Source organism: Limanda limanda, chromosome 4 (genome assembly GCF_963576545.1).
Source record: "Limanda limanda chromosome 4, fLimLim1.1, whole genome shotgun sequence".
Taxonomy (NCBI): domain Eukaryota; kingdom Metazoa; phylum Chordata; class Actinopteri; order Pleuronectiformes; family Pleuronectidae; genus Limanda; species Limanda limanda.
Window position 1 is genome coordinate 26,411,134 of NC_083639.1, and position 15,698 is coordinate 26,426,831.

At 42.2% G+C, this 15,698-nt stretch overlaps 1 protein-coding gene across 1 annotated transcript in view; it reads right to left on the reverse strand.

Moving 5' to 3' along the window:
* LOC133000524 (plasma membrane calcium-transporting ATPase 1-like) overlaps positions 1-15,698 on the reverse strand; it is an 80,312-nt gene that overhangs the window by 41,106 nt on the left and 23,508 nt on the right. The window contains exon 2 of the mRNA XM_061070469.1: positions 3,416-3,781. Within this exon, the coding sequence (XP_060926452.1) occupies positions 3,416-3,611 (196 nt within the window). The 5' untranslated portion in view covers positions 3,612-3,781. The remainder of the gene's footprint in view (positions 1-3,415; positions 3,782-15,698) is intronic.

Here is a 15,698-nt window from a genome sequence, read left to right on the forward strand (position 1 = left end):
ATGACAGTCGGTTACTGTTTAAATCCATTTGTTATTCATCAGTTTCTCAGGCCTGGAGGTTTATTTAAAGAGACTGACTCTTTCCATGAAGACACCAAAGTAAAAAGCTACAGAGACAAAAAAGAAACCATCTCGTCTGCTTCTCACCTGAGTGGTGACAGAACGTGCTGAGGTTCATTAGCATTTTCCTTAAAATAGCTGTTTATTTTTAGGTTTATACGTTTTTTTGTGACCCAAGTCCTGTTTCAATAAAGTAAAATACAACTGTGTCTCGTGCTCGGAGGCTGAAAGTCCTCTCCACACGAAATACACTCTGATTTTGTAATATGATGAGAAGGACGATCAATGACCTCCAGAGAGGCCACTGACTGATTCATCAATACACATTAACCAGCAGGATACAGAGCAGCAGCTGAGCCTTGATTGTGTGTGTGTGTGTGTGTGTGTTTGTGTGTGTGTATCACTAACAATGCCAGTCTTCTCTGTGTCCAATCAGCAGCTGATTTTGCAGATGAAAGTAAAAGCAGCTGAAGAAGAAACATCTCATTATCACAGTCAGAGCAGTGATGTGCTACACAAACAGAGTTAAATATAACTGTGTCTCTGACTGCCATCACCATGACTCTGTTACTGGGAGCGTGAGGTGAGCTTAGTGTTGAACTGCACACGAGCCGAGTCAGTTTCAGTTCAGCATCGAAACACCTGCAGGTTTTCCATCTGCCACCGGGACACAGAACTGATCTGCAGGTGTGAAGTTGTGTTTTTCCACACATCAATCTGGAATATTGATCATTCTTGGAATTTGGTTAAGTAGTTGCTGCTTAATCCTGCTGACAAACCAACAAACTAACTAACAAACACACAAACAGGGTTGTCAACATAACGTCCTGGGCGTAAGCTTTGTTGCACTGCAATCTGAGACACCAATTCTTCTTCTGTTGTGCATTGATTGTATGTTTTTTGTATTGTTCTAGGCTGACGTGGTGTAAATGCAGCATCTAGTCAGAATATCTTGGCCTCTGCCTCTCCAGCTTTATTACAGCGCTGCTTTAAGGACGTGACAAACTGAATCCCTGGAGAACTACACTGGTGTTCACACATGAGAATAAGCAGCGGTGAAGTACAACCTGATATTACTGATAAGGAGCGACAGACAGAAATCGGTATCTGGATTGACACCGGTCCAACCTAGTTAACTGTAACAGTCAATCACTGTGTGTGTGTGTGTGTGTGTAACCTCAATCTTCCTTTTAGGCTTCCCCGATTGTTTTCTCTCTCTCTCTCTCTCTCTCTCTCTCTCTCTCTCTCTCTCTCTCTCCCTCTCTCCCTCACTAGAGAAAATATAATTACACTTTCTTCATTATAGTGAGTAATTTCTTGCGTGGAGGACGCGACTACAGCTGTCCTCTGATTACTAAATGGAACAGAGCAATGATCTATGGAGCTATTAGGGGAACGGGCTGGAACTAATTTCAATCCTGGAATGGACCGATGGCTGCGAACACACACACACACACATATACACACACACACACACACACACACTTACACACAGCGGGACCAAACAATGAGACAAGGAGAGAGAAATAACAAACAGCAGCTTGTCAGCCATTTTCTGGCCTCTCATGAAGCTCTGACTGAAATCCAACCTGATTATCTCTCACCACAGAAGAAGAAGTGAATCCACCAGAGAGGTTGTCTGTTTCTATGAACTCATGTTCCAGGACTGACACATATGTTTGTTCGGGTTAAATCCCAGGTCTGTTTAGTAGTTCAGTGACTAATTTAGGTTAACTGTATAAATATCCATCCACTATTTCATTGACATTGGGCGAGAGGTGGGAACACCCTGGACCGGTCGCGGGCGTATCACAGGAACAGAAACAAACATTCACACCAACAGGCAATTATAATCTCCAATTAGCCTAAATGGAATCAAGTAGGACTACGTGGAACGCCAGGCTGACGCAGACTCTCCTTTTAGTGTGAATGGAATCATGGGCGTGTATGTGTCAATAGAGCAAGAATGCAAATGTCCTTCTATGAGAGGAGGCTGGAGAATAACCCACAAGGACATAGGAGAACAGGAATACCCTGAAGAACAGTGCACCATCATGCTGCCTCCTAAGCAAATATATTTATTTCTTAAAATGTTATTAATTAATCAGATAATTTACTGATGCATTGTCATCAATACAAATAACCTGGAATTAGAAGAATTACGACCTAAACCTGAACAATAACTTTGTAATTTGAAAACATTGGTTATGGCTGGGTAATAAAACAGCTCAAATCAGTCTTAAATATGAACAGAAATAATAATGTGATATTTATGTGATAATTATTGATAAAGACTGATATGAAAACTTTTATCTTGCTACAATTTGTATCCATTTCATCAGGCCCAACTTAAGATTCATAAAAGGTCCCAAAACTCAAAGACTGCTGTTGTGTCGCGGTTCAGGAATGAGATCGAACGCAGTCGAGTGTCCAGAGTCTCTCCTCGGCGGATGTTTTGATCACGCTGACCACAGAGTAACCGGAGCCGAGGTCGTATCCAGTTCAGACGTTGTGAGCTGTGAGTGTTGGGGTGTGTAGAAACCAACTTCCTCTAATTCCACTGTGGTCACGTGTACAGATCGGTCATTTTGAGACACATTTACTGTTCGTTCAGGAGTTCAAATCTGATTTAATCAACGAGACAAGAGGCTCATGAGATTAGATCTGATTGCAGCACCTTCATCTGTTTATTCTGTACATGAGTGATACAGAATTAGAATAGATCAAACACCAAGAAGCAGCTTTTACAACAGTGACCACTAGGGTCGTTGGTAAATCAGCACTGACCATGACTCAGCAGAGCGAGTTTGATCTGCAGCTCATTGACAGATGATTTAAATCATCCTCATTAATTCTGATTAATTCATTATCATTCAACGCAGAGGTTCCATGTCGCCAGGCCAGTGGACAAGAGAAGCTTTGCTAATGGGCCAAGAGGAAAATGATTCTGCAGAAAATTAATAGACGTGAATAATAATTTAACAACTGTCATCGGTTGAGTTTATGGTTATGACCTTGAACTGTCTTTGCTGTTTCTTTGGTTTTGGCCACTCCCTGTTGCACTCACAACAACAGGAGTCTTGTGTCCGTACTCTTCGTTCATTTCATCCATATTTGGCCACGTTTGTTATTATTATCCCAAACTGTGGGACTCTGCGCTGCCCCCTAGTGAATGTATTGATTAACGACCCTGCTAACATAAAGGTATGTTGGCAGGGACATTGTTTGATACATAAATGAGCCTTAAAACATTTGAACTTTGAAATCTCAGTGGCTCCAGACGAGTTCTTCCCTGGGGAAATGCAACAGTTTAATTCTCATTAAGCTTTAACCTGTTCTGCTGGATGTGTCTTACCTTCTATCGGAGATGTTTTCAGGCGCCGGCAGATTCCCTGCACGTCCCCGTACGTGTCCTGGATCAAGGTGACGGCCTCGGCGCTCCGCAGCTCCATCAGGTCCCTCAGATCCGTCACCGCCATCCCAAAGTCCCCGTCATGGTTGCCCTCGGCAACCGAATTCCCCGGAGGGTGATCCGCCGTGTTGTTGGCCATATTGGTCCTCTTCACAGAAGTGTAGTTGTGTTGTTGTAGTTGTTGTTCCTCTGAGTGTCTTTTGTCAAACCGATCTCAACGTCAGTTTGGGCCGTCAGTTCCCAAGCGTTGTGGGTAGTGTAGTATGCTCCTCTGGGTTACCATGGGAACAGGGTGGTAAACATCTTCCTCTGGAGAAAAACAGAGACAGGAAAAGAGATTGTTATAAACCGGATCCAGACAGGAAGCAGTCCGAGGGCGAAGCAGACAAACGTCATCACCAGCCGAAAGATCAGTGCCTTGGATTTTTACTAATAAATAGCACAGAGACTAACTGGGCCAATTAGACAAGAGTTCCTCATCCGACATCATTAAAGGAGAAACCCTGAACCACCAAGGTCGTTAGGATATAAACCGATTATTGGTTTGTGCCGCCCTCTGAGACACATGATCATATCTGCTCTGCTTGAACTGTCCGCCCTGAGTTAACGACAGAAACAGGAACAGCAGTATGAGTTCTTTATTCAAAAGCTAAAAATTGTGTCTATTCTCCTGTACATGGATGAGTCACCTCTGCATCAACCTACTGCCTCAGTAACACCAAGGGGGGGGGGGGGGGGCTAAACACAGGAAGAGACGTTTGATCACAGGTCAGGAAAATATTAGTTATCGTGATCAAGATTAAAAACAGAGAGAATGAAACTGGATTCACTTTGTCCTGCTGGCGAAGAACCAGGGTCAGAGCATGGCAGCTCTCCAGTTTGTGTGTCTGTGTGTGTGTGTGTGTGTGTGTGTGTGTGTGTGTGTGTGTGTGTGTGTGTGTGCGTGCTTGTGTGTGTGTGTGTTAGCGGCCAAAGTGTGGCATTCCAGCCCATCATCACAGATTATGTAAGTGCACATCAAAGGCTGTCCTCCGTTTTTCACCGTTTAGTGTTGTGTTGTGGACACACACACACACACACACAGTAACACACAGTGATGGTGCTACATGTGTGCTCTCCTGAGTGGTGGTGACACAGGTGACGGCCTCGGTCAGTGGTTCTCACACTGGGCGAAGCACTGAGCCAGTTTAAGAGCAGAGTCTGAGGCTCTTTGCAGATACTGAGTACGTTTAATTGTGTTTCCACTAAGCCCTACACAATATATTGTTGTATTTATATATATTGAACCTTTGTTATACTGCTATTGATGGAAATTATATTGTGCTAATAAATTATATTGTTTTACTGCCCAGGTCGGTAAACTTCCTACCAAACTAAGAAAACTCTCCATTTCAAGAGTTGCAAATGATTCATCAATCACCCTCATGTTGACATTGAGTAAATCCCCGGTGCTTATCAATGTCATTCAAATCCATACGTTCATACTGCACCCGTCCTTGTGTGGAAGTCTGTGGAGCCGGGCTAGTTTTCTAATATATATACACCGATGGAGCCTCATCATTCAGAGGAGTTTATAAGTTCAAGTGCTGTTCTAAATTCATGCATGCTCCGGTCTGGGAGCTCCGACTTTGTACATTATAGGAGCTGCAAGTCAATGATTCAGATTTACCTCCACCACACTGATACCACCGGAGGCAGAGCTCCACCTCAAACGCAGCATGTAGCAAACTGTAGGTGCAGAGTGATTCTCTGGCCCGGGGACGTCCCTGAGCAACTCCTGCCTCGCACATCCACCGCCGTGTCTAATCTTTCCTCTCATGTAACACAAGGGAAGCTCTCCATCCGCTTCTCAGTTTCATCACATACAGAAAGAGGAGTGTAGATGTGTGAGGAATAACAAGATGTGGTGTCGGAGTGTCCTTAAATTCCTCCTTGCTCACATGCTTTATGTATTGTACAGTGTATGTCTGCTGATACTTAGTAATGAAACAACAGTAACATGGGAGACAGGTCTGGATTCTATTATTATTTTACCTGCGTTGCCCCGGTTACATTGCATAATAATAATAATGTGTCATTTTCATTAATCTGAAGTGAGAAGTTCCCTTGTTTCAGGTGTCTCATATTCAATTAGCTAATCAGCTTCTTTTCTTTTCAATTCTTAAGTGAGAAACTGTTTCGTATCTTCATCAGATATTAAAATAACATTCGTGTAATTTGTCTCTGTCAGACTTGGGTTAAAGTTTCGTGTTTTAGGAAAGTTTCTAATGCAACCGTGAAAGATTGTATATGATTTCAGTCATTACTTATTCATTTTTTCCCCAGAAATAGGATCTTTTTAAACCTCCAGCCTTTATCTTCTGTTTCACAGAGTCTTTTTGATGTTTTTTAATCTTCCTAACATCAGAGTGATCTACCCTTACGTGTGTGTGTGTGTCGGTGTGTCGGTGTGTGTGTGTGTGTGTGTGTGTGATCTTTAGACAGAGCAGGACAGATGCCGTCTCACTGTCCACTAATTATCCGTCTGTGCACTGACCAGAAGTCGAGTCATTAGTTCAATAAAACAACAGAGGAATGAAATGAATTTATCTGCCTGCAGACCTCATCTCATTCATGTATGATGCTGCTGTTAAATACACAAATAGCTGGTGATGTCATAATGATGGAACAAGTTAATTTCAGATAATGAGATGAGTAAATTACACGGCCTATAAACAGAGAAAATGAACAACTAGTTCATTAGGACCGGCCGAAATGTCACATAATTCTACATTAAAATATTCAGATTAACTTTGAAGTCACAGAATCAGTTCAGATCATTCATGGAGATAGTTAGTACTAAAAAGTACTCGAGAGTATTGAGTGTACAGAGATCTATTAACAGACATTTAATTTCATGTCATGTGCAGTTTTCTGGCTTCTCTTTAAACTATGATTTGTTTTTGTCTTACCTGAATGTCACTATACGGAGACCATCACAATATGAAAGAGAGACGTAACCTTTGCAAGACATAAAGATTCCTTTGATCTTTGACCACTGTCACTGCAGGAGTGGAGTTGTTTGTTAACGGCTCAGGATCAAAGGATTCATGGTCCATGTATGTCCGTGTTACAGAACATCGTGTTTTATTGGCGTGTAATCAAACTTTGACGTCACGCCACGGTCACACAGTGTGACGAAAAATCTATCTGTGAATAGCTTTGAATCTCCGTCTTGTTGTGATGACACTCATCTCAATTTAAGTTGATCTGATTAAAGCCCTGGTACAAGTACATCAAATTAAAAATGTGGAATATGGCCAAAATGGCCACTAAATGCAAAATAGCAGGCTTCCTGTTGCGTTTTTCCAATTGCTCCTAAAGACTTTTTTGTTTGTCTGGTCATGATACACCTGTATATCGATTTTTGTGAAGACCGGTCAATGTGAACACGTTCCGGGGGTCTCGGGGGGCCCCGTTGAGCCATTTTGCGACGCCCATTGAAAATTCCTTCAGAATACTTAATTTTTCACCACTTTCTATCTTTCTGCAAATTGGTAAGAATTTGAGCATGGTAAAGCCCTCAAAAAGCCAATTCATTTGCCTGAATAATAATAATCCTTACAATTTCAATAGGGCCTCACCTGACCTTCGATGTCCGTGCTCGGGCCCTAATAACATCAAGCAGTGGTTAATGTGGTCTCCACTATTCATGAGCTTGTTAGTCTTTACTCTGATAGGACAAAGAAGTGGTAACAAATTGAGCCAAAATGTGACTAGAAGGAGAAAGTGACCATTTGTGTGTATTAGTCAGAGCTGGAAGAGAACACATGTGAAACCAGGAGAGACACACAACAGAATCGACAAGTCCCATTTAACCAGTCCTACTAAACACCACATTCTGAGTAAAACAACACCACTAATTTCTATTACCGTGATTATCGCTATTTTCACAAGACACTATTTACACAGCACATTGCTTCTGGTCTGGCTCAGGTCTGTCTAACTCTAGATCCGGCTCGACTTGTACCAACTAGTGGACCAGCTGAGGTGCGGCTGGTGCATCAGGACTGGACTCGTACGTTTACTGAAGAAAGAACAAGCAAGTGAAAAGTACAATGTTCCTTTTATCAAATCAAGAAGAATAAAGCGAGAAGTGTTCGACAATGTGCTGGAGTTTAGAGCTCAGCGAATCACACTCAAATCAAATTGGTATAGATCTCATTCAGAAACGCTGCATTTAAAAATCGTTTTAGCCTCAACCTGCTTCTGCTAATTGTGTTTGTTTGCCGATTCCAACAAAGCTTCAATATGCAGCTCACAGTTCAACTCGTTAGCTTTGATTGAATCCACAGCGATCGGAGTTTAAAGTCAGATTGTGTTATTACAGGAGAGTTTTACGACGGTGATAATACCGTTTACTGTGATGTGTGTGGCCACAATAATCGAAGAGGGATCATTTGATTCATGCACATCTTTACAATGAGCTGCGAGAGAGAAGGAAAAAGGCTGGGCGAGCGAGAGAAAATACACAATGGGTTCATCGAGCGTAGCTTCACACTCACACACAAAGACACACACACCTTTATCATCAGGTAACTACAGCACCACACCCATTTCAGTCCAAAGGTAGGCATTCCTTTTTTTATACCTTAACGACACACCTGCTGACACACACATACACACACACACACACAAAGGGATAACACACACATTTGCCTCTCCTTGCTTGTCATGTGACTAAGTGTGTGTGTGTGTGGCTGTTATCCTTTAACAAGCGAGTGTTTGATTAACGTGGACTAATGACACACAGATAATGGACACACTCCAGCAGCTTTACCACACAGTCATTTAGCGCTTTGTTCAAAGTGTAGCATTAGATTTCTATAGAGACAATAACACAGGGTGTGCGTGTGTGTGTGTGTGTGTGTGTTAAATGTGTGAGTCTCGTATACTGAAATTTCTGCCTCCAATTTAAAATGGTTTTATTTGAGACCATTTTCCCTCCTGTCAGATTCAACCTGAGACCTAATGATTCAGACATGCGTTGGTCGGTGCAGAGTTTGTTAGAGCGATTAACGCAGGACTCACACGTGTGCATTGTGTTGTTAACAGCGTTGTGTTAATAGCAAATGAACAGGGAGGAGCCGGGAGCAGCTTCTCTCTCCTCACCCACATTAACGTGATGGCTGATTTCTTGATAAACCACAGAAAGTTGAATGTTTCTTTGAGCAGGATTTGATCGGCTGCCGCATGAAAATCAAGTTTCTGTTCAACCGACATCGATCGCAAGAGAACCACAACGAGGTTTGGCAACGCAAGACGTCATCCCATTCAGAATGGATGAGCAGTGATTCAGTTAAACCCCCCCCCCCCCAGACAAGTCTTCCGTAAAGTCGATGTGATGTTAATGAGCTGCATCCCCCACACACACACAGATTAGGAGACTCCTAAAGCTGCACTCAACAATTCCATCACTAATACTCACAATGTAATAGATTACATACAACCACAACAGAAATATACTGTTCATAAAATCTCAACAACAGCTGAGGACTTTGGTTTTTCTTGCTAAAAAAAATGCTTCTTTATTTCTAAATAAGACGAAAAACCCAAAAGAAAGAAGCCAAAGGTTCAACTCTTTGATTGACAGGTGAGTGAAACAGAGCAGGTGCCACCGAGTGATGTCACAAGTGTGATCACGACTATTTACACTTCTGCTGCTGTTTGCACATTTTGATTTGCTGCTAAACTGGTGCGTTCACTGGGAGATCTGACAAAACCAGCTCAATCTATCATGATCTCATCCAAACTGCAGCACAAAGAAGAAACACTCCTTATTCATTTACATGTTGTCTCCACGGAAAACCAACCCTGACAAACATCTGAGATATTCAGCCTCAGTATGTAACTGTGAAATACCAGATGGGAATTAACAACATATCCACATTCCGTTAATAGGAAACTTAATCAGTTGTAATTACGTTTCCTACAAAGCATATTAGCTGCTCCAATTAAGTTCTATAGAAATTCAATTTTCTCAGAAACAGGTTTGTAAGGGATGAGCTGAAACAAACAGTCATTAAAACACTCGTTATTTTACAAATTAACCTTTTAATGAATTAAATTAAATTCTCAATAGAAAGCCAAATCAACATGATCACTTTTGAGTTTTAAAGGAGACGTGTGTTGTTTTTCTGTCCTCTAGTGTTTTAACTGGTGTTTTGTGTTTGTAAAGTTCGGCAAAAGTTAAAAATCCCCAAATGCTCCACAGAAAACACTGAATCTGCTGAAACACTGTGGCCCTGGTGTGTGCATGTGTGTACTACAGTGTGTAGCTGGTCATGAAACCCTCAGTGAGAGCTGGACAGGAAGTGACGTCAGGACATTAAAACGTCCCTATATATAGACGATCAATGTGGCCATTGTGTGTGTGTTTGTGTGCGAGAGACACTGTGTCTGTTCTTTGTCCATCTTATCTGTTTGTTATTGACTCGAGATGAAATTAGGCTGCAGCCTCCATGTAGCCAACCACTCAGCTTATGAGTGTGTGTGTGTGTCTGTGTGTGATGCCATAAGCCTGCGTGTGTCTTTGTGCAAGTGTATTGTGTTTTAAAACATTTGTCTTAATAACAGAATATACAAGCATCCTGTCTTGTGCTGTGTTAATATCAAGTGGGATTAATAGCAGCGCTGGAATGATTCTCATGTTCACAACTTGTGATCGTTCAGTGTCGTCAGGCGACTGCAGAGTTGTGTGTCTGCAGATTGGAATTGTGCATGTTTGGATTTTTCCATCCATATTCTCAGAGCTGTGTTTGCTCTGCGGAGCACGAGGCCAGTGGAAAAGCTTTGTCTTTTGTTTTAGCGGTTTCAATCTGGCCGGAGAACTTGTTGAACAAACACCTGAAAACATAAACACGAGGGCACATCTTCTCGCATGTAAACAGATTTCAGAAGGAATCAGTCTCAGTGTGTTTCTGGCAGAGGCCACCGCGCGCTTGTCAGGATCACATTAGCTCAAACTAAACAAACCCAAGAATCAGAATGACTCACACTGACCATCATCACATCCATCATGTTCTAATTATTACTAAATCAGATGTGCATCAACACTGCGGACTGAGTTCATTCTTTACACTTAAAACAATTCCATTAAATCATTTTAAATTTGCTTTCAATTGTTATACTGCCAATTTAGAATATTAAAAAATATCCAGCCATCAAAGCTTCAGGGTTTTCTTGCAATTATAAGACTTTAGCCCCTTTTCCTCTTGTCAAAAAACCCACTAACACCCACTAACATCTGGCTTTTGTCTCGAATGTGAATGGATACGATCAGCATTCACTCTGGAATCAAGTTGCTTAGACACGTGTTTTTATCAAAAGCAGCAGTGTGTTCTTCTTCTGCATTTTTGTCAGTCTAGACGCCAATGTTGCACCTTTTCCACCATGACGTTAGGATGAGCATTGAACCTCCGGTCGCTGGCACATAAAAAGCCATGAACATTTGAGTACTTATTGTTTATAAAATCATGGGAACAAGGTGAAACTGCTAAGATGCAAAACTGGATTGTCCGCTAGGTTTTAGATGTGGACAAACTCCTCTAATGGCAACGGTTACACAAATTAATAACCTCTGGGTTTTTTAAGTTTACCCATATTTTAAAAACCTGCATTTATACCTGCTAGTTTTGGTGAAAACGTAGAATTACCACAGCTACCGAGCATCTTTCTGTGCAGCATCTAAGTCAAGTGAAATCAAAATTGTCTTGAGGTCTCAGTAGAGAAAGGAAACTATTGACAAAAATGAGAAGCAACATTTTAGTCTTCAGTGTTTTAAGTCTGTCCGTTGTGAGTCTTAGAATTGATCAGCCCATTAAAAAATGTATCTGAAGGCTTTATGTAAAAAATTATTAAGTTCTTAGTACCTTCCGACATCTTTGCAGCAGAAATAAACCAATGAGAAAATCTATGAAACAGCTTAAGGCTCTCACAGCGGCTGAGCTTAAAATGACTTAAGTTTGGAAAATATCAAGTGTGAGGGGAAAAAAGATTTTCGGAAAAAGAGGAATGAACTTGGTACAGTTTTCAGTCAACTGGTGTGTGACAGTGTTACCAAACATGGAACATGCAGGAGTCGTTTTTTACCTTTATCAGCAAACTCGTTTCTAAAACAGTCACGTTTCTATTTCTGACTGTGACACACACACACGCACAGAGAGAGAGAGAGAGAATTAGTTTCGGGTCTTCTCTCTTTTCATTATCCTCCATCGAACCGTCCCTCCGCTTTTCCGCTGTTACCCTCCCTCCTCTTCTGCCTCGCTGTTCTCTGCCTCTGCAGACACACCTGCTCTGCATACTAAAGCAGGAGCCTGCACCACCCTCCTCCAAAGACACACACACACAGACACACACACTGCTGGCCACACCCTCCACATAGAAAGGAACTTTTTTTCTTGTTGCACCCAGCAACAGATCTCTCTCTCTCTCTCTCTCTCTCATACAAACACACAAACACACAAACACACCACTGAATTATGTCAGACATTTTCACATGCAGGGCACGACAAACAGCAGCCGACACCAAGCCTCTATGTTGGGTCTAGACGACATTTTGTGTGTGTGTGTGTGTGTGTTTGTGTGCTGGTGTGCGTGAGGAGAAAGAGTGTCGCAGAATGCCAGACGGAGCAACAAGCAATCGAGAGAGGAAAAGAGTGAGGCCAGGAATGCAGGAGGTCACACCCATATCTGCAGTCACGTGACCAGAGTGGAAAAAGGAAATCCCCACACTGCAGAGAGACGAGGTCTGGACTCACTGTGCAGCATCAAACACACACACACACACACACACACACACACACACACACACACACACACACACACACACACACACACACACACACACACACACACACACACACACACACACACACACACACACACACACACACACACACACACACACACACACACACACACACACACACACACACACACACACACACACACACACACACACACACTAACACACAACCACACACAAACACCAGAATAAACAAGGAATCATCTCCGGGACGTTTATGCACACACACACGCACATGCATGACACATACACACACACACACACACACGCACATGCATGACACATACACACACACATGCACACATGCACACACACATCTGTTTGTCTCAGCTCAGTGTTTGTTAATGATGCTCCGGGATGATGAAACAATTACTGAGGATCATCTTACAATTCTGCACACAAGCCTATGGCAAACACACTCACTCATGCACAAACACACACACACAAACACAAACTACTTGGTGTATGACTCATCAACAGAAAACAGTCCAGGTTTAGACTCGCTATTTGTTCTTAATGTCTCTTCATTTACTCTAATCTTCTCTCTCTTCCAAGGTCTCATATAGTACATAGGGTTGATTCTTCTTCTTCATCTATAAAGCAGTTCTGTGCTTTGTGAATACTGTTAACTTATTAAAAGCTCAATCCACACAGAAATCCACACAACCCGTGTCAGAGACTGTTTTAAAACCATCTGTTGGGATTTCTGTGGTTGTGACGTCACCATGAAACAATCTCTGATCTGCAAGCAGCTAAAAACACTACGTCACCGTAGCTTAACATCAATAACAGTCAGTTTGACTTAGGAGGAATATCACTGAAGCTTTTTAACTTTGCCAAAAATCCTCAGATAAAAAACTGCAGGGAAAACCATATTCACTGCTCCAAAAAAGAGAAAGTAGAAGTGATTTCTAGCAGTGTGGCATTAGCAAAAGCTAGATCAAATGTCAGCAATTTGAAAGCTTTTCACGCTGGAAAGTCAGTGATGTGTACACAAGACTTCAGTTTCAAGGGGGTTGTACATGTGTTGCCAATAACAACGCGAGCAATCTAATAAAGCATTTGAGCATTCTCTGTTTGTACTTGTTTTTCAAAGGGTTTAAACTGAACCCGCCCATTCAACGATTGAACTGGTATTGGATCAGTACACCACATCGGTATTTACGCAAAGTCCAGGAATGTGAATCAGTATCAGGAACATCAGTGTTGGAACATCTCTGGCTTTAAGAAAGAGGGACGCTTTCAGATTTATTTAAGAAAGTGAGTCTTCCACACGGTCAGCTGTCTTTACAGATCGATGGGACAAACAGAGTTTACCATTAAAAGCTGATGTGTGACTGAAGGACGGAGACAGATTGGACTGAGAAACACAAAATAGATCCATGTTTATATATATATTTACACAATATATACAAAAAAAAAGGTCAACGTGAAACATGACCCTTAAATCTTAGTCACAACACACACACACACACACACACTCACTCCTTTGTACCATGCAACCAGCTCATTCCTGGGATTCCTGACTGACTGGCTGGATGAGTTTACAGAAGCTGAGGCCCCACAGTGTATTGTACGCCCAAAGAGTGGGGTGTGCGTGTGTGTGTGTGTGTGTCACCAGCTCACACTACATGGCCCACCCTCTTTTGACCGGTCATTCACAACAGTGTCACTGAGCTACCGTGTGTTTGTTCACGCCATCAGTGGAATTGTGGTCCCGTAGTGTCATGAACATGAATGAGGATGACAGAGATGGGTTGTGCCGGAGCTGAATGAACACGGGCATTTTACCAACTCCGACCTGGATCCAAAATGGAAGCTATAGAATCTGTCTAAGTGCTTGATGACAATGAAGCCCGTTGTCCTTTGTGTCCTTCACATCATGTTCTAGACCAAACCAGGAAGAAGAAGATGGATCCGAACCAAACAAAGCAGCAACATCTGAACATCTGGAGAGCGTCCAGAGATGCAATAATCCTGTTTGAAGCTCAGCCTGTTCATCACTGCAGGGGCCCAATCCACTCTGATCATAACCCAAACACACTGAGGAAGAGCTGCTGCAGCCTTTCTCTCTCTCTGTGTGTTGGTGAGTGTTTGTGTGTGGACACTGGTCGGTCCCCAGGTGAGCGTGTGGACAAGCAACAGTCTGAAAAAAGCCTCCATTGTTGCAGCACATGAAGGAAAGGGGCTGCAACTGCGAAACCACTGAAGACTTAGATGCTTTAATGTTGATGCTTTCCATGAAATTGTATGATCTACCTACTGCAGGCTTAGATGATGAATTAGTTTGGATTGTTATCAAAAATCTGACTATATGGATAAAACACTCTTACAGAAAAGTCTTTCAACCACATCTCATGGCCTTCATCAGCGGGGGGGGGACTTTGCTCAGCTGCCATGGCGATGAGAACAAATGGCTGTTAGTCTAAGACAAAACCATAAGTCTTTACTTCATGTGGTAACAACTAAACTAGTAGTGAACCATGTGGATTTTTGGGAAATAAATTATGTCCGATACCAATATATTGGTCTAAAATATTAAACAGTGTTGTAAATAGGCTTGATATTTCAGGGTTAGTTACTTTATTATAAACTTTAAATCAAACACACATATCTTCACTAAGCTCTTTTGCATATTGGCTCATATTTGCAAAAAAAAAAAAAATAATACAGCTATGTCATTTCAGCTGATTTTTATCGACTAACCAATGAATCTAAACCATCTCTTTGGCTGTTGAGCAAACTCCGACCACTGATTAACCACAAGATGTGTCTGAAAGCTTAATGACACAGCTCCTGGAGCACAGACTGAAAAATGTCCACAAAATGTAGGTGACAGACGTGTCAGTCGCTGCACAGACTGAAAAGGAAACAACTGTTTTTGAGTGTAAAATGTCATCTTCAACACAAACGATATGTAGGTTGCGTGGTTGTTTTTAATGAGCATGTGTGGTGAGGAGCAGCGTCATCAGGCGTCAGGTGTCTCCGGCTCCTGCCCTCACTAACAGGCCCGTGTGTTTACTGTAGACACATCGCTGGACTCTACAACGGCTTCTCGATGGCTGGGAACATTAGATCCAGTCACCGCAACACATCTCCCCGTTTTAAAAAGGTCGAGGGTATTGTTTTGTGAATGCGGGCAAAACGATGAGTGTGCTAGAGTTGATAGAGTCATCGCAATGTACGTTTCTGCTCGTTAATGTGTGTTTGTGTTCATCTCCAACAGTAAACACTGCTGGAGGGGGCGGAGATACTGGTGCGTGATGTGGACAACAGAATATGGACGGGCGGTTTCTGTCACACTATGTCCAGTTAGTTTCTTTTTACTAAGTTATTCGATGATATAAAAACGGGGTGAAATGTCACGATAGACGACAGATT